This window comes from Enoplosus armatus, chromosome 2 (assembly GCF_043641665.1).
Source record: "Enoplosus armatus isolate fEnoArm2 chromosome 2, fEnoArm2.hap1, whole genome shotgun sequence".
NCBI lineage: Eukaryota > Metazoa > Chordata > Actinopteri > Centrarchiformes > Enoplosidae > Enoplosus > Enoplosus armatus.
Window position 1 is genome coordinate 13,446,814 of NC_092181.1, and position 19,359 is coordinate 13,466,172.

General features: G+C 43.3%; 1 protein-coding gene across 5 annotated transcripts in view; it reads left to right on the forward strand.

The window, feature by feature from the left end:
• Nucleotides 1-19,359, forward strand: part of nfixa (nuclear factor I/Xa) — a 96,958-nt gene that overhangs the window by 28,771 nt on the left and 48,828 nt on the right. The window contains exon 3 of one of the 5 annotated variants that reach the window (XM_070925999.1): nt 17,861-17,863. The exons of the other annotated variants lie outside the window; for them this stretch is intronic. Within the exon in view, the coding sequence (XP_070782100.1) occupies nt 17,861-17,863 (3 nt within the window). The remainder of the gene's footprint in view (nt 1-17,860; nt 17,864-19,359) is intronic. 5 annotated transcript variants of the gene reach the window in all.

Genomic DNA, 19,359 nt, shown 5'->3' on the forward strand with positions numbered 1-19,359 from the left:
CTCTGTGAGAAAGCCCAGAGAAACCCTAGCGCTGCGGCCAGCCCTCCGGCCAACTCACTGACCACAGGAAGGATTCACAAATAAAAACCCCACTTGTGTTCATCACTGAGGAAAACTCCCTGAGTATTCTGGATTTATGGGGGGAAAAGAACAGAAATGTGGGAGAAAGAAGGGGGAAAAGTAGGAATAGGGGGATAGAGGGAGAGTGAAACAGAGGAAAAGAGAGGCATCCTGACAACCATGGCTGACATGATGAATGGCTCGCAACATGTTACTCTGATGGATTCCACAGGTTCCCACTGCTCCATAGCTCAGTATTTCTTTCTTTCCTGTGAAAATAATCTGTTGTTAATTACTTCCTGGATCTCTCCTCCGGCTCCCATGACATCACAAGGGTTGAGTGGACGCTTCTTGTGTGTAAGTGTTTTTGTTTGTGTCTCTGTGTGTGTGTGTGTGCACAGCTTAGGATGACCCTCAGCAGTGAACTAAGCATTGAGTTTTGATTAAATGAAATCTCGACACCGAGGGAGTCGGTCAGGTCTGAGTCTTTTGTATTGTGTGTGGTGGGAACCGGGCCCGCGCCGGCTAAGAAAAGCTCTCCACATGCAGAGCGGCTTTGGCATCAGTAAATGTTCGCTGATGGCTCTCGTTTAGCCGGGCCCGCGTCTTCTTTTGCGCTTCTCTGTCTTTCTGTCTGGCATCAGGAGCACGTCGAGGTGGCTACGTATCGAATCTGAAGGGTTAAGATAGAGGGAGAGCCCCGTCACATTAGAGAGACAGAGTGAGAGGGAGTCTTCTCACACTAATCTTGGCTTCAGAAAAAAGTCTGTGTATTTGGATAGCTAATGGTATCGGGCTAGCCAAAGCCCTGTTGTGTGCTCATTCGCTCCAAAACATGCACATACGCACACACACACATTCACACACACACACACACACACACACACACACACACACACACACACACAGACGTGAGGCTAACATTGGGGTGTCACAGACGTACATAGATTGGTCCAAAACCGCAGGGTCTGCATTTATCTCATGAGACCATGATGACACAAGCAGACTCCAGGGAAAATAAAAAACATGAGAAAGGCGCGTCAAAGACAATGTTGTTATGTTTGGTGTCCCATTAAATTGACCAATAAAAACTGGCATGCTCTGCGATACGGTGCCTTTGTCCTAGAAACAGCACCATGCTTTTTTGGTTTTTACATAACGATCATAAGCCTCAATTTCTTTGGCTGTGTCTGACTCGGGAGAGAGTAAAACCCCTGAAAATGTCTGGTCTACCCGCATCTGTTTCCTTTTGTGTGAAGAGTTTTAGCGTTGGGAGATATGAGGTAAACAGATTATTCCAGTGAAATCGGGAGGCCATCATCGTGGTGGAACAGACAAATGAGGCAGTTTGTGCTATTTGGCTCTTTCATCACTTTTTCTCTGATCCCCTCTTTCTTTTTGAATGAACTCAGCTGTCATGTTTTTCCTGTGTCTCCTCAGGAGAAGCTCTCCATTGCAAAGGCAACACAGGTAGAAGAAGCAGAAGAATTGACAATTTTCTGCTTTGTATTCACAACGTAAGACCGAAATCTTAACCCAGTGTCAAATTAAGTATTCATTACTAATGGTGCAAACCTTTTGTCTTGTGTGGTATTCCACTTTTAAAACAGCATTTATCATTTTGAATTACAGACACTTTGTTTGTGTAGTGATTTATATTTCCACAAAATTAAGGTTACATTAATATAATTTCTACTCCAATAAAAAGTGTAGGCCCAGATATAATGTCTTAAAATAAATGTGTCAAAATATATTATCGAAATGCATTCATTTTTATTATTATTAAAAAAAAGAAATAATGCAATACATTATTATGTACTCTATGGAATGGTATTTCTATAAATGCTTAGCAACTTTTCATTTTGTCTAAAGGAAAAAAGGAAATTTTCACACGCTTCTGTCTAATACCTACTGTTGAGATTTAATTACACATTAAAACACATTAACGATTGTCAAATAAAAATGGGTGTGGGCTAAGCTAAACACGCAGTTATAAAAACTGCATTCTTTACTTGAGCTGAGTGGGCTTTTTTTATGTTCTTTTATTTGGAAAAAAAAACTAGAGAGAGCAAGAAAGGGGGAGAAAGAAGGGGAGAGAAAGGAGAAGAAGAAAAGAAAAGAAAGAGGTTATTGAGAAAAGAGAGAGTAAGAAGCAGCGAGGGGGTGGTATTGTCTGTATTAATACTGTGTCTTCCCAGTGCCGGGTCTCTTTTCAGGCTTTTGTAGCGGCGCCAACCATGAAATGTGTCTGTCCCCAAAAACCATATACCCACTCAGGAGGGTTTCCCGACCTCAGAGAGACAGAGAGGAGGAGGAGGAGGAGAAGGAGCAGGAGAAAGAGTGCAGTGGCCAATGCTCACTATCAGGCAGGCCAGCCAGAAAGGAGGGAGAGCCAGGGAACATGGCTTATTCACCGGGCTGCACTCACAGCGAGGCCCTGGCATCGGCTGCTAAGTCTGGCTAACAACGCTATTCAGCAGCACACAGACATAGTCATGCTAGAATGAGAGTCACAACACTGCGTTTTAAATCCAGAGCAGCATTACTTTTCTTTTTGTTGTTTTTATTCAGTTATTTTTCCTATAAGAAATGGATTTGCTGAGTTTTTGTTGCTGAAAAGTTAGGTCAATACTGATTTATAAATAATGAATATATTAATAATTATAAAAAAAAAACCCCTCTCATTTTATTTTGTACATGTGGGTTGAAGAATAAAGAAATTATTATGTGGGCGAGTTTAACGCTGATGTTCAGAAAGGGAAAGAGGAGTTGAGAGGAGTTGTGTCGGCGGCCGTTTTTGGCACGATGCTATCTCTCTGTATGGAAGACGCCAAATTTTCATACACAGTCCCTGCCAACCTCCTCCCTCTGATCCTCGCTTTCTTCTCTTTTCTTTTCTTCCTTTCACTTGTTCCCCTTTTCTTTTATTCCTCTTTAGGGTTCAAATGAATGCCCTCCCCTAGCCTCATTAGCACCCCGGACTCCTGTTTGCAGCTACAGAAAAATGTATAATAACTTGTAAGCACAAACATTTTAGCGCTCAATAGGACCATTATCCTTGTTTTTCATGAAAGAAGGCCATCATGGGGCTGTGAGCCTTGACTGTGAGTTTTTTCCTTTTTTTAATTCTCTGATGTTTCTTTCATTTAGTATGCAAAGATGTTTTGCCACCAGCCATTTGGTTGATATATCTTCAATAAGACTAGCACCCAGCCTTTTTAACGGTATCTTTACATTTCATATTTGATCACAGGCTAGGTTTATTTTTTGATATAAAATATTTTCAGTAGAAGCATTATTATGTGAGCTGCGAGGCTTGATTGCAGTTCAGTTTCTCTTTTGTTTTGCGTGCATTTATTGCCTTCACTTTACGAGATTTTCAGAACATTTCATTTAACCACAGATTAAGTTTGGTCACATATTTTTACTGGTTAAAATATTTCACATCATAGGTGGTAGATCTGTACCAGATTTTTTGTGTCGTTTTTCAGTGAAAAATATCTGAGCTGTTTCGCAGAAGGCCACTCGTTCTTCTTCAGAGACAACCTTCATGAGGGCATCGTTTGGTGTCCGTTACACCGTGAGAAGGACAGCAGTTTAGAAAAGACAGAAAGTGGGGTGGGGGGGCGAATAAGCGAGCTAGCTGAGAAGCACAACAGAATGCAGAGAATCAAATTTGGCATGCGTCTGTGTAAGCGAGTAAGCTTCAAATCAGTTTGGACACAGATCTAGGACACTAGACGGAGAGAAGAAAGCAGGATGAAACGGGATAGGGAACGACATGGGATTGAGAGGCGGGGATAGTGTGTAAATGTGTATGTGTGTTTAGGGGATGGGGGGTGTAGTTAAGTAGAGGATGAGATGGAGGGGGTTGGTGGGTGAGGTTGAGGGGGTGAGGAGGGTGGGGGGTGTTTGGTAGAGTGTCCCTCAATGACGACTTGAAAAACAGGCCGGTAAATAAATGGAGTGGCAGTAAACAAGGCTCGGCGCTTCATCAAAAGACTCCATTCATCTGTGAACAGGAGAGTCTCTCTTTTCTCTGAGGAGACAGAGAAAGGAACCCACTGACGCTGACGAGAGGATGGCGCTTGTTTAGATAACAGGATGAGTTTGGAGTGGAATGGCGTTAGTGTGTGTGTGTTCGTTCATGTTTGTGCGAGTTTGGAGGGGGTGCGGAGCAGGTGGGAGGTGGACATAGTCTTAGTGAGTGGGGTATGGTGGGGGTAGAGATAGTGTGTTTTTTGTTTGTTCTTTATCACTAGCATGGATTCAGGGAAGGATTGTGTTTTGGGGGTTAGAATTGTGGGATAGGCCGATGACAGTATGTGTTTGTGTGCCTAGTACAAAGCGGTGTAGGGGGTGGTGTGCTTTTGGCAAGGCTTATGTGCGTGTACGCACAGGCGTGCATGTGTGTGAGAGTGCATATGTGCATATGTCTCTGTCTGCTCATTATACATGGTTATTTTTTCCACACCGAGTGCTATGCTCTATTTTGCATGATTTACAGACTTATGAGCCAAGCAGCAGGTCTTTTTTTATGAGAGAGAGAGTTTGGAAAGAGCAGAGTGTTGGGGTCTCAGGGACACCGCGGTGAACCGGCCACAGCAAGGTGCCGTGCATCGCTCTCGGCTTCAGCTGTTCATAATTCAGCCCGTCTGCCTGTCGGCCGAGGGAGCCAGGTGTAAACTAAGAACTAAGTCCTTTTGCGCATTTACATCATACAAACCTTTTAATTAAGAGGAGATGAATTTATGAATATAGAGATCAGGGTTAAGTCACTTCCAACCACTTAGTGAATTCTGACTGAAAGAGCAGGGCAGAGAAGCCAAGACAGAGTGGCGTCTTTCAAAAGCTTTAATTTAGCTTATGTTTAATTGTGCCGTACTTGCGAATGTTAACAATTCTTATACTTTTTTAACTTACCTATAATCGTTTAAGAGCACAAGTTGGGATAACAGTGGCCTTGTGGAGTTAGATATGAGATTAACTCTAATGATCTGACTGAGCTTTATACTTTTCAATTCCAACTTCAGAGTAGTAGAAGACAGATAGCCCACATTCATCTTGTCATTCACATTGCCAAGAGACTCTTTTAAAAGCCCTTTGTGTAGGTTATCAGCAGTATCCAGAACACATACTCTCTCAATTTCTGGATTGCTGCTTGTCTATTATAGTTTATCAATGATGTTATTTCAATGTCCTTCCATTAATATATCGTTATCTAAACAGGTCTTTTTTTATTTCTCTCTTTTAGAACCACAGGGTTGATTTTAAGGTTGCCATAGCACTCAGGAACCCCCCTTTCCTTCCCTCTATCCTCTGTCTTGCCACCCCAAAGTCCCCCTCCCTAGCCCACCGCCTGTTCCCCTCACGTTTATTGGACCCAAATTTGGCTGGCACCATGGCAACCAAGGCTCCCAGGGAACCTTGCCTGGGTAGAATCCAAGGTGCCTCCAGGGTGGCACTGGCTGGCGTTGTCTGCGTCAACGGGCTGTCGCCGCGGCAGGTTGCTACGACGAGGCCAGCCTGGCTCTGGCCTGCCACAGCCGCATTGGGAGTGCTAGTCTGCTAACCTCCGTTAACTAACTACCAGCTAACATGACCTGCCATATCCGGTGACATTAGCCACCGCTTCCACTGCTGCAGGCCTCGGCGAGTGCAGCACGGGGGAAGCGCTTCACCAGTATGCATATTGATGTGGCATGGCTGGGTGCCCATTGCTGCCTCCCACATGACAGAACACAGGAGAGAGAGAGGGAGACGAGAGATTGAGAGGGAGGAAGACAGCATAGAGATGCATTTTCAATGTATAATATATGAGTGTATATGGTTTTCGAACAATGCCTTTCTCCTGTGGTGTGTAAATATTCAGCTGCACACATTTGGCTCTGCATGTCTTGCCAAAACGTGTATAATATTTAAATGCATGATTATGATGTGTACAGCACTGTGCATCTGTTGAGGCAATATGGTTTTGTGACTGATGCTGAAAACCGTCAGTAGACCAACAATGTGAACGAGAGATGAAATTCATTCATTATTTTATTGTATTTTTTTACAGAATACTTTTTTCTCGACTAAGTGAGTCCTCATACTTAATATTATGATTATGTTAGTGTGATCCAGGCAAATAGAAAGGACACTTGTTTGTATTTATTTGCGCTTCCTCCGGATACCATAGTAATCCTGCAACACTTTGGGCACATTATCTCATTGCATGCATTGGCACCTGGAGCCCGTGCATCCACCCAACCCTTCCACACACACACATAAAAAGCTGAGACATGGGTAGTCCCTGGGTAGGCCGGTTTAGTCGAGATCCATGTGGCGCTCCTCCTTACCTCAGCTTTCTCCACCTGGGCTTTCCTGCTGTAGCACAGTGAGCATAGGAGACTGGAGCTGTAGGGTCCTGCTGACTTAGAGCATCTTCACACTGTGTCTTTCCAATTTACCCTGCCCTGGCAATTGACAATTTGACAAAAATATCAGCACTTTGGAGAAAGCTGTATATTTGTGTGTGTGTATGTTGTATGTATATTTAGTCAGAGCAGACACAATGGAGAGTTACAGGTACAGGCGTTACAGGTAGGCAGCAGGCTTCCATGGTCCATCCAGCTTTATTTTCCAATGAAAAGTAAATATAGCATCAGAAGCTAAAGATGGAGCTGACATTGTGAATGAAATGATAAAAAAAAACTATGTGGCTCACTTTTTATATGTTATCAGTACAAAATGCAGTTTAGGCAGCATCCTGTCTCCAACCCACATAGACTCTGACTCTGTAGTATAGCCTGACTAAATGTCTGCTGCTGTCTGTACAGTACATTTCAGATCTTAACTGCACAAAGGGTGGGTAGGGCAAAACATTGACTCTGCAGGGAAGGAATGGATATCTCATCACCCCGCTTTCTTAAACTATGAGTCAGTATCCGTAATTGGTCGTAGGCCAATCACTGCAACAGTATGTCTCCACTTGATGAAAGTAGCAGTGTACAATTTGCCTGAGCTTCAGTTCAGATTAACAAGGAAGTTTGCAGAGGGGTTTATGGACAGTTTAGTGGCAACTTTTATTGCAAGTGTCTCCGTAATGGCTTGGTCTCATCCATTTTTAACCACTCCTCATTTTCCCCCCACTTTGTGAGGACAAAGTCAGTACTTCTTCCTCACTTCTAAGTGAGTTCAGCCTGTGGCAGGGAGACAGTGGATTCGTCATGCGAGGTGTGTAAGGAGATATGGTGTGTGATCCATGACGGTGCTGGCGGCAGTGTGTGTGCTCGGCGCTGCCAGCTAGTGTAAAGAGGCCAGAGGTAGAAAGTTGAACAGAGGGAGAAAAGTTTGAGACTACGTAAACAGGAGATGGAGTATTATTAAATTGCTCCATCCTTGTTTGTTTCTTTTTATTTTTTCTCTAGTCTCTCTCTGTGTTCCTTCTGACCTGAAATTGGGGGGTAGATTGAGGATAGTGACGGACTAATGAGCCCCCTTTCCTGCAATTACCCTCCTCTCTCCTATTCTCTCTGTCTCTCTCTGTTTCCCTTTCCCTCTCAAGTCCTCTGTTTAGCTTTGTCTGTTCATCTTGTTCATTTTCTCTTTCAGTCTAATCATTCTGTTTCCCTCTCTCCCTCTGTTTCTGTTTTGCTGTCACTTTCTTAGAAAGTAGTGGTAAATCAAGGTGGCACTTCATCTTTAAAAGCAACATGATGGTCAATTAGAGTAATCTGGTCCTAATTTGTGGTAGATTGCTATCTGAGATGTTGGAAGGAAACGCTGCTTGTTAATAAAGAAAAAATGCAGAGCTGTGCTCCCTTTCTCTTTGTTCCCTTCTTTGTTTTCATTTGATTGGGGTTTTTTATTTTGGCCTTTTCTCCACTTGGGTTTAAGATGTTTTTTTTTCTTCTCTCCAATGATATCTGTTTAAGTACAGTTTTCATTACAATTTTTATTACATGTAATGAGGTTTGGAAAATGCATTTTACTTTATGCTGTACATGTATGAGTCTTGGTTATTGGCATGTTGGCAGTGAATCCTGGTATATAGGATAATTCTTTCTTTCCACTCATTCACTTTGTGGTCTAAATTGCCTCTTAACCACAAGAGGACTTTTGTATATGTGTATTAGTGTGTTTAACTGGAGGTGTGCATGAAAAAGAACATGATTTCTTTTCCTTTCATGGTGCCTGGCTGCTGTTTTTGTTTAGTTTGGTTGCTAGCCTGCTGTGTCTTCCTCCCCACTGCGCGCTGGCCATGAAATAGAGCAGAATTGTCAAGGGTTTGGTTGCCCCTTGCTATTTTTTATTTATTTGGCGCGACGTATCCGTACAGACTGAACATCCCCACTCTTCACCATGACAGCCTCCACAGGACAACAGAAGCCTCGGAGGCTATAGATATGTCTGTGTGCAGTGAGTATAGCCAAGTGAAACATTGGTTAACCTATATTTTTAAGCATTGTTGTCTTTCTGTGTGTTAAACATCATATTAAGCAGCAGGGTGACTTACTGAGTCAGGTTTAAGCTCTGGTGGTCGGCAAGCACCCAACCAGTTTAAGTGGCCTTGAACAAGACACTCAATCTCTACAAGCTCCAGGGGTGCTGCTCTGTAGCTAACAATGACCTCTGACCCCCCTGAGCATGGCAACTAGAGTAAAGAATTTTTTTTTACAGGGGATCAATTAGGTATCACATTACTTGTAACTCCTAACATAGCGCCATGCTCTTGAGATGGTAAATGCCTTGCACAGGTGCTAATGGGATGCTACCTCCTAGCCTAGCGCCAACTGCTTCTCATCCTATCTCTTAGTCTTGTGCCAAGTAAGTAACTCTGGATGCTAAATCCTTGCCTAGTGCACCGCGCTAACAAGTCCCAATCTAGGCTGATCCTTATTAATACAGTGGGTCATGATGATCAGCCTAAAAACTAGCATACGGCTGTCCTCTATGTGGCCTGGTGTTGTTACAGAGTCAGCCCAAATGACAGCCTGAGAGAGAGTAGGATGAGGAAGAAGATGACTGAGTTGCTGAGTTCTGACTGTATGTGACACATGTGTGGCTGTTGTTGATTAAAAGTTGTTGTTGTAATTGCGGGGCTTAAATTGCCAGGTGGCGGATGTGTCCCGCTAATCCCCTATCTAATTTCGAGGTCCAGGGGTGAAGCTCTTAATCCGAAACACACACATACACTCACTCATAGTCTTGCAAACACACATATGCGCACACACACATATCCCCCCACAAAGACACATATGCACATACACATGTTCTCAGTCCTCTGTTAATTGTGTGCACACAAAGTTTTGAAATTCCCAACGAAACTGTTCACTTATTTACAAATGCTTCAAACAATGTATTGTACATAATACATACAAGTATGGCAACACATGCGCACCATGCACATAAACATGTTTAATTTCACAAGTTTGACCATACCCCACATCTGTTTGTTTTTCTTGATGGACTAAGCATCTGTGTGTGGCCTTATAGCCATGTTTATGTAGGATAGCTTTAATTGATGATGCATGCTATCCCCATTTCTCATACGTCTTTCTCTCTCTTTTGCTTTCTCTCTCCTGTGTTTATTTTTATGACTTCAGTGGTTTACAGGGGTTGTTGCAGCACACTCAGGCCATATAAAGGTACACTTGAGATAGAGGAAAGTGTTACAGTGACAGACAGATAAGAGGTTCGACTGGCTGCTCCACCCTTTACCTCAGTTCACCCCTGCTCTGCTCGCTCTACTGTATGTGGGTCAACCACAGAGTGCACACACTGCACACTGTGGATAGCTACATTATAACATGGGGAGGCCTCATTTGGGAGGGGGAAGGGGGTGTACTCCTTACTGTCTATGATGGTTATCTTTCTTTTCTTAGTCTCTTGGCTCACTCTGTCTGAAGTATCTTTCTCAGCACAACAATTTCTCACTGTCTTTCATTGAGCTTTTATGTGACTTTTATCTCCGTTTAACTTTATAATACCTTTCATGTTTCACTCGGTAGTTTTGTGGTATCTGTTAGTCCTTTATTGTTTGTATTGTAGTAAGTTTGCAAGTTATGAAAATGTACAGCCTTAAAATGAAACAAATCATCATCATCATGCAGGTTTGTTTGGGCCTCCAAAACCTGTTGATTTCTTTCTTTTTCTTACTTTATTTAGGACATTAGAGTTCAGACCTTGTCATCTCTTCTCCACTAGTCTCCCTCTTTCTTTGTCTTTCTCTCAGCCTTCTGCCTTTCCGTGGCAGGTGTGGCGGCCATGTGTTTAAAGTATGTGTAGTAGTTTACAGCCCAAGCTAAGAGGGGGAGGGAGGAGGGAGGCAAGCAGGGAGGGAGGGAGTGAGGGAGGAGGAACCGCCTTGCCCCAGGCGTAGGGTCATCTCAGGTGAAATGTCTCTTTGGGCATGTGGGCATGGCCTCGAAGAGAACAAGGAGGAGTCAGAGGAGGAGTCTGTTGACACACAACAAGACAGACAGAAAGTTTGTTATAGGAGGAGAGATAAGGAAACCAGTCAATAACCAATATTTGTACATTCTTAACACAGAAGTCTCATCAAATGTAGTACAAATCCCATCCTTTTAACTTGTATGTAGTTATATTATTTAGGTTATGTTGTGTATAAAGATTCCAGTGGCAGGAATGAAAGTCTTGAGTCTTGAATGAGAAAAAGAAGGAAAGAGGGTGGGAGACGGGGGAATAACTCCTTCTGGCCTCTGGTTGTACTGTGGATGCACAAGGAGTTCCTAATAAAGGAGAAATATGCATCTGAGTGATACATTGAGTGACCGGGACAGTGTGAAGTGTTGTGAATTCTCAGTGACAGCAGCGAGATGTGTGCTCAAACTTGGAGCACTGAGAAAGGTGCCTCTCAAGGGGACCTCTTTCAGAAAAAGAAGGGAACGTTGAGGAGAAACTTTGAGAGAGAACGAAGGAGGGAAAATAAACCAAGGGTGGGGGTTGGGGGCGGGGGTGACAGATGATTTCCCAAGTTCAGATATGAAAAAAGGGCGGAGTAAATGATAGAGAAGAGGGGAGGGAAAGACCGAAACGAAGAGACAAGTGGGGAGGTGGCAAGAGAGAGAAAGAAAGAGAGGCTACAGAGAGAGAGAGAGAGAGGAGGAGGAACGTAAGAGAAAGAGAGAGTGCTTCGTTGCAGGGCGGGTTTCCTGAGGTCACAGTACTGAATATCACAGAGGAATGTGGAATGCTGAATCACTGCCAAGGCAAACACACCGGCCGGGCCACCGCCGCCCCCAATGGCTGTCAAGGGCTGCTTTATGTACACACAAAGACACACAAACATGCAGTCATATATGTACATGTACATATATATACAGTACAGTCACACAGAGAGCCCAGTGCACTCTGAGATTGGACATACTGCACGGTGCACACACACACGCACTTGTAGAAACATCCGTGCTGTCAGCACCTGCACAAGACGTAACTGTAGCTGATGGCGCCGAACTACAGTGATCAGAAAGCAAGTTTTAGGTATCCTTTAACTGCAGTTCTCTACAGCCATGTTTACTCAACTGGGATGTTCTTGTTCTCAAATGAGTTTTATTCAGAAATGTTTTCATTAGTGTGTGTGTGTATAGAAGTAAAGTTATAATGGACCATGACAGCATAGCTGAAATGCACGGAGCTGTAAGTTATTACAGCTGTGACACACACAGAAAATACACACACGAGCAGACACGCGCGTGTACAGTTACACGAAGAGCGAATGACTCATTTACTGCAGGTTGGACAAACATGTTAAAACACACTCACACATACACTGATCCTGTGACTCATATGCCATGCACACACATGCTAAACCAGCGTTTGATGTTTTGTCAAGGACTTAGGTTATATCTGCCGTCGGCTAAAAATAAATGCAGCGAAGATGTAGAGGAGAGATCACCTTTGAAGAATTTACTTCATGATGAAAAGAGAGAGAGATAACGTGCTCATCCAAAGGGCCAAGAAACTCTTCCATTTGTCCTCCATGTTCATACCAAAGTCAAATGAGAATCAGTCTCAACATTTGCTATTGATTGAATCAAGGAGACGCTGCAGTACAGACTGTCAGACTCAGACAGGTTCAACAGGATGAGGGATGGGCTGCACCACAGAAGAAGAAGATGCACAGAGAGCAAAGAGAGGAGACAGGAATGTCTTTGTGACCGTTTCCTAATGATTTACTTGTGTGTTGCTGCTCACAGGTCCCTATAAAAGTTAACAAGACAAATTGCTATGTCTCTATCCATGGTTGTTTTTCTAGCTGTTGTAAATTTAGAGGCTGTTGTGTGTATCCCACCCTTTTTCCGTGTGTGTGTGTGTGTGTGTGTGTGTGTGTGTGTGTGTGTGTGTGTGTGTGTGTGTGTGTGGGTATGTTTGGCTGTGTCTTTTTCTCCTCCTACGCCACCCTCCCTCTGTCGCGGAGCATGCCAGGGTCAGAGGTCATAACAACTGAGCCACTCCGCTGTTCTTTGATGTGGTTCGCCTCACAGATGCGCGCACACACATGCGCTCGTACACACACACACACACACACACACACACACATACACACACACACACACATGCATGCACACATGCATGTACACCAAGGTCAAGTCAAGACAAACAGCACTCACACTTAAGGCCTTGTGCCTCCGTTTGCTCTCTCTCAAGGCACTGACAGCCAAGGAGAAAACACAAGGCTAGGGTTTTGCTGTGCTGGTCTCTGTGCTTTGATGTGCTCTCATGTTTGCCACATACACATTAGCAGGTTTTGACAACAGCCCTTAGGCACAGGAAGGGGTACATCTGTGCGACAGGGATGCACGCTGTGTGTACACAAAGACTTGAGGTGATTTGCATGTAATGAAAGATAAAACAATATATATTCTGATGAGAAATAATCAGAAGTATCTGGTTACAGACTTGACGGCTTGGAGCGTAATATTTCTAACGTTTTAGCTAAACTAAACATCTCTGAACTATAAACATGTCAAATGAAAGTTTGATCAGGAGAGCGGCCTCATGTGCAATAAAGCTGTCCCTTTTTCTGCCAGTAATACAGGCACATTTTTTTCACAAATTTGGGCAGATTACATCTCATGCTGCTAGTGTAGCAAAAGGGGGACCTGTCACTAGAGGTCTGCAACCAGACTACTGTCAAAATGTTATCACTCATCAATGTTATCATTCATTATTCAAAATAGTAAAATGGTGAAGATCCAATTTGTAAATTGGCAACGTTTTGTCCTACAGGGACTCTTTCCTACCAGAATTTATGTGTTGCGTCTGAGGCTATCAGTCATTTTCTAAAAGTAGGCAGGTTCTGTGTGGATTTGTGTGCTTTTGTTCACACCACAGGAGTTTAAATGAGCTCATTTAATTTGCGCAAGTGTTTGTATGCACACATATGTGTTTGTTTATGCGGTTGCTCACACATGTACAGCCAGCATGCATGTGTGTGTTTTTCATTCTGTCATCTCCCTCCTTCTCTCCCTCCGTCCCTCTGTTCTTTTCCTCCCTCGCCCTTAGCTCTGCAGTTGGGAGAGGCAGGCCTGGAGTCAAAAGTGCAAGTGTGCCGCTTGGCTGATGAGTCACAGAGAGGCAGCTTTCCCCCCACTGTTTGTAAATATGTGGTTACCCTAATTGAACGCAGCTCCAGTTCCCAACAACTTTCATTTCTTCTTTTGTGTGTGTGTGTGTGTGTGTGTGTGTGTGTGTGTGTGTGTGTGTGTGTGTGTGAGAGAGAGCACCACCACAGCTGGAGCAGCAGGAGACACATGGCACTGATACACACCGCTGTGCAAAACTCACACATACACACATAACAGAGGTACAGAGGTCCATTGGCACACACACATACACACACCGAGGATCCAATTGTTATTGTGAGGAGATAGATGTAGCACATCTCCCTGGCTCTCTGTTTCTCCCTCTTTCTCATACATGTGCGCACACACCCACACATACACACACACACACACACACACACACACACACACACACACACACACACACACACACAGCGACTTTAACATCTCTCCATAATTACAGGCTGTGAGATCCCAGTCTAGAGGCTGTGGTTTGGCTGGCCCTCCTCTCCCTCCATTAAGACACTAAGCAGCGTGTGTCACTCAGCACTTGGACGGCTCCTCTCCAGAGGTGGCAGCAGGGGCCCAATAAATGTACACTCTCACTCTCACACACATACACATACACACACACACACACACACACACACATAGAGGTGTTAGTGAGGGGCCAGTAAATGTTTTCCCTGAGGGCTCTGTCTGGGTGGCACTGGCATCGCTACTGCCAACTACCACAACTCATCTCTGTCCATTTTATCTCATCTTTGATACTCTTATAAACTTCACTTGCAGATTCAGTCAGTCTAATGTAGATTTAACCAAATTCACCTGGGTTTAACTAAACAAAACTAATCTGCCAAATGACCTAAAATATGGATTATACATCTTCCTGATTATTTCCTTATTAAAAATAGAAACTGTAGCAGTTTCTTTAACTAAACTTTTAAAACTTCTGAAGACTTATAAATGTGACTCTTCCATAAACTCAATTTAGCTGATAAGCAGTACCACATGCAGCCATCTGCTATTTTGACCTTATGACCCAAAACATGCCCTCAACTAATCAGCCTGTGTTATCACTGCAGACCCAGAAGTACCCTTTGCTAAATTAATCTTCCTCAACGTCTAATTTTTATTTCCTTACCATCCCAACACAGACTTAGTAATTTCATGTTTAGGTCCTGAAATAGTTTTAATAGAACTAATTAGATTATGTCCTCCTTCACAAGCCCAGAAGCACCTTGTACAGAATTAGACTTTATTTTAACCTATTTTTACTTCTATACCTGTTATTTTTTCTTCCTGCAGTTCTGTATTGACTTTACTTAATGATCCATGAGCCTTTCAGTAAACAGACATGAGAAGATTTTCCCCAGATTTAAGCTCATTGACGTCATCCCGTGCAAATCTAGAAGGTGGTCTGTGGTGGCAAATCCTATATAATTTCTCTCACAGCACCTTGATCTTTAAACTTTGGCTTCGGTGGTAGCTGAGTGTGTATGGGAATATAGTAGCTTTGCCTTTCCTAAGTGAACTGTGAAATCATCACCTTAGCTGTGCTTTCCCTGTTGCGCACATTATTAAGTGAGATTAAGTTTTTATAAATGTAAGTTTGATGTTGTTTGATGTTTACTCATCTAAACACAGTTTCTTAGGCTCTGAGCATCAGCCTAAATCTTTAACAACTTAAGCTACTATATCTCAGCAAAACAATTAAATTAAAAATGAAATGCATACGTCCATAGTGGTCCAAAAAACAAAACAACAACAAACATACTGTACAAACATGTTTAAGCTCAATGTTTTGACTTCCTGACCCCTCATGACTCTAGTAAATTAGCTTCAAGGGCTTAGACTGTCACCTGCGGCTCCATCTGTGCCCATCATTAAACTCCAACTCCTCTGTACCTAATTCGAATTTGATTTGATTTACCTAAGTTGACTCTTGCCCCAACCAAACATTCAGGGTCATGGTACATTCAGCTCTAGCAGTGGTCTGATCTCCATTTGACCCCGCACACCCTGACTTACCAGTGTGTATGTGGCATATTAGCATTAGACTCTCTGGCCTGGCCTGGTGTTGGTAATGGCTGATTAATCGACTGGTGACAGTATCAGAGCTCCCCTCAGTTGCAAAGCAGCTTAGCGTCTCCGGGGCACAGTCAGAACACCCTGTGATTGTGTGTGCGCGCGTGTGTTGCACGTGTGGATGTGTTTGTGTACTGTTAGGGTCCTCGTCCCGAAGTACAAGAAAGAATGAATTGTACCTACTGTATGTCACTGATACTTCCAGTACATTTATAATGAAAGCACTGTGCTTAAGTCTTCAGCAATATGATTAGTGGCATATGATCGAAAAGTAATATGGACAAAAGAGTTTGCAACTGAGGGAAACAGATGCAGCTGTGCAGACACACTCAAATAAGCACGCACGCACGCACACACAATGGCCGTGACAGTAAACACAGTTTAAATCCACTGGGGGATTACAAATCCACTTATAGTGGGTCAACTTGACCATGTCAGCTGCAGATCCCACACTGATCCTGCTGCCCTTCCACACTGCTTCATGTTGCGTATTTGAAAGAGCGAATATTAACATGATGAATTCCCAAGTGGTTAGTTGCAATGCGTGAAGCATGTGCATATGAGAGTAACACGCACATATTGGCTGTAGTGCATTCTGGTCGTCCTGCTTTCTGTGCGTGTCGCAGATGTTGAGACCTTGCAGTCTGTTTTGGTTTAATGTTCTGAGGGTTAGATTGAACATAAATGGCAATAAAAGTAGAACACTAAATGAGAGGGTAGCAGCAAAGAGTAAAGAGCAGAGCTTTTGTGTCTGCCTGTTTTTTGTTCAAGTGTGGACGAGTGAAGGAGTGCATCGTCTGAATGAGTAATGACACATATGATATTGACTTTAATCACATCTGTTTATGTGATTTCATCTCCCTCCATTCCCATTGGACCTCCCCTAGTTCTTGGAATGGGCCGCAGCCTGGTCTGCCAAAAATAATCGCTTGTTTGCTGCTATTTACTTAAATCTGTCAAAGAGGCACTGTTGGAGCCCATGCTGTTATGGTTCTCTCTTTTGCTCCGTGTGTATGTGTGTCTGCAAAGTACACAAGGACATGCCAATGTGTGTAATGTTCTATACTGTTCTCTCAGTTGTGTGTGAGAGTCAGATGTATCTAGGCATCCCTAGCCAGTGGATACACACTCTCTCTCTTTTACACACACACAGACGCACACACAACCAGAGCCAGCCAGCTAGAGAGTGTGAGACGCCTCAACATCTCTCAGTGAGTAGAAACCTGGCAGAGGCACTGGGTTCATCTCAACGTCTCTCTGTGTGAGACCAGAGGCCTGTGAAAAAAATACACCCTCAGAATATAACACACACACACACACACACACACACACACACACACACACACACACACACACAGCGCCTCGGAGAAGTGAAGAAGTGTCAGACAGGGGTGTCGGGGGGGATTTGTGTGGTTTGGATGTTTGCCTTTGTCAGATGAGCGATGTCATTTTTCCTCCTACTTTATGAAAGACGAGGGAGGGTGAGAGTGATTGGTCAAAGAGCATGCAAGGTGAGAGGATGCCAGGCAGATGTCAGCTCACACCTTCCCTCCCTTTTTCTTCATCTTGTGTGCTTTCTTCATCCTCTGTCTCTGTCTCTCTTCATCATTTCTCTTAACCTTTCTCTCTCTCATCTTTTCTCTTTCACTTTTGGGTCTGGAGGCATCACAGACCGCTCCCAGCTGGAACGGGGTCTGAAAGCATCCAGGGATATATCAGTTATTATTAAACCTGTTCTCCGATTGCCAAATACCTCATCACTCATGTGCACACACACGCTCACATACACACACCACCTGGCAGAGTGAAGCAACCACTTTTCTCACAGAAGATAGACATTAAAAAAGAAGAGGAACAAAAAATACCCTTCTGATTAGAAGTTGAGGGGATTGTCGTAAATCTTCCCCTGTGTGATGGCAAAATGGTAAACACATGTCAAAGCTGTCTTCTCAGAGTGCAAAGCTTGCAGAGTGCCTTTTTTGAAGTCTTCTGTGTTACAATAATGATTCCACCACACCCAACGGCCTGCGGTCTTTACCCTTATTCAAACTAGACATTTACAATCAATCACAAACTCATTAAATGCCCATACTCACTACTCTTTGATGAAGACATTGCAGGACAGAGTGACTGTGTTGTAGAGCGTCACACACTTCTACTGCTCCAGTATGGACATTTTATACTGTTCAGTCAAACGTAGCATCTAAATTCATGAAAATGCATAAGGAGCGCTTGACTTATGATAAACTACCATTCAAGTTTTCATTCTGTTTTTATGCTGTTGAGGCAAGATTAATAAAACACACCACAGATGTTCATATATGAAACAATAACTCAAATACATGGTTTTTGAATGTTTTAATTCTATCCAGATCTGTCTGTCATAATCCGTTATAGGTTATAGACTGTATTGCTTCCATCTCATCCCCCCACCATTCATGGTCATGTCTGCACACACTCAGTGAAGTTGGAGATAGCAGGGCTTGTTTTCCTCCCTTCAGAAGATTTGCTACCATTTTTTCTCAAACAGGATGAAAAACAACTTCCACAGAACAAGATAATATATCTATCACTGCAGACGTGAAGCCAAAGTGTCTGTTGTATTTTCTCGACTGTTATCAGTGCACCACTATGTTATGGTGTTCTTCTTCTGTTAATCACTTGACACCCACAGGAAGCTACATATCATATGTAGTGTTTTCTTAATTAATTAGGCCGTGTTCGTTGGTCAGGTTAGCAGTTAATTTGTAGCTAGGTTCTACGCCGTAATGTTTGTGTTTTAACTAAGACAAAACAGAATTTGCATTGTGGTAGGATGTGTGACGATCTAAACTACATACAATCTCAAGGGCAACTTATTTACAGTTTGAACAAATAAGAACCAAACAGTAAATAATTCAAATGATTTTCAAATGATTGAATTAACATAACCAATGTAGACTAATCCTAAAACTATGTAGAATTGACGAGTTTCCATTCATTTGTTGTGCTGCCTTACTGGAGTGACAAGCCGTCAGGTGATTTGTTATCATTGTAACGTTACTGTAAAGCTCTACACTGTATGGTGTCAAATCCAACATGGTTCCACACATTACGGTTTGGTGTCATGATTGCACAACTCGTTATTTTTTTCCAGTTCGCAAAAGATCAGACTGACAATTCATTTTACGAAGGCCTCCCACTGGAGTACAAGGCACGGGTTGCTGCGCTTGCAGATTGTAAAGTTAATTATTTAGTGGGATTAAACTTGAACTTGAGCCTGAGCCTGAGCTTGAACCAGAGCTTGACCGGGTCAGAGCCAGTTGGCAATCTCCCCTCCCCCCATTACTTGTTGCTCTCCCTCTCTCTCCTGTGTCTCCCCCTCCCTCTGTGTTGGGATTAAGGAGCGGTGGCGGCATCAAAGGCCTGTCACCACTAGAGTTAATGGAGCATCACACGTGTGCATTCACACACACACAGACATGAGAGACAGGTCCTGCAACTTGAGATGCGGGCATTTGGAGATTTGGGATGGGGGTATTAACAGCATAGAAAGGAAAGAGAGAATGTTACAGAAGGGGTTATAGGGCAGGGTAAGGGAAGCATGTGTGAAAATGAAATGTTACAGTGTGGTTTTGAATAAGTCCATGTGTGTGAGCAT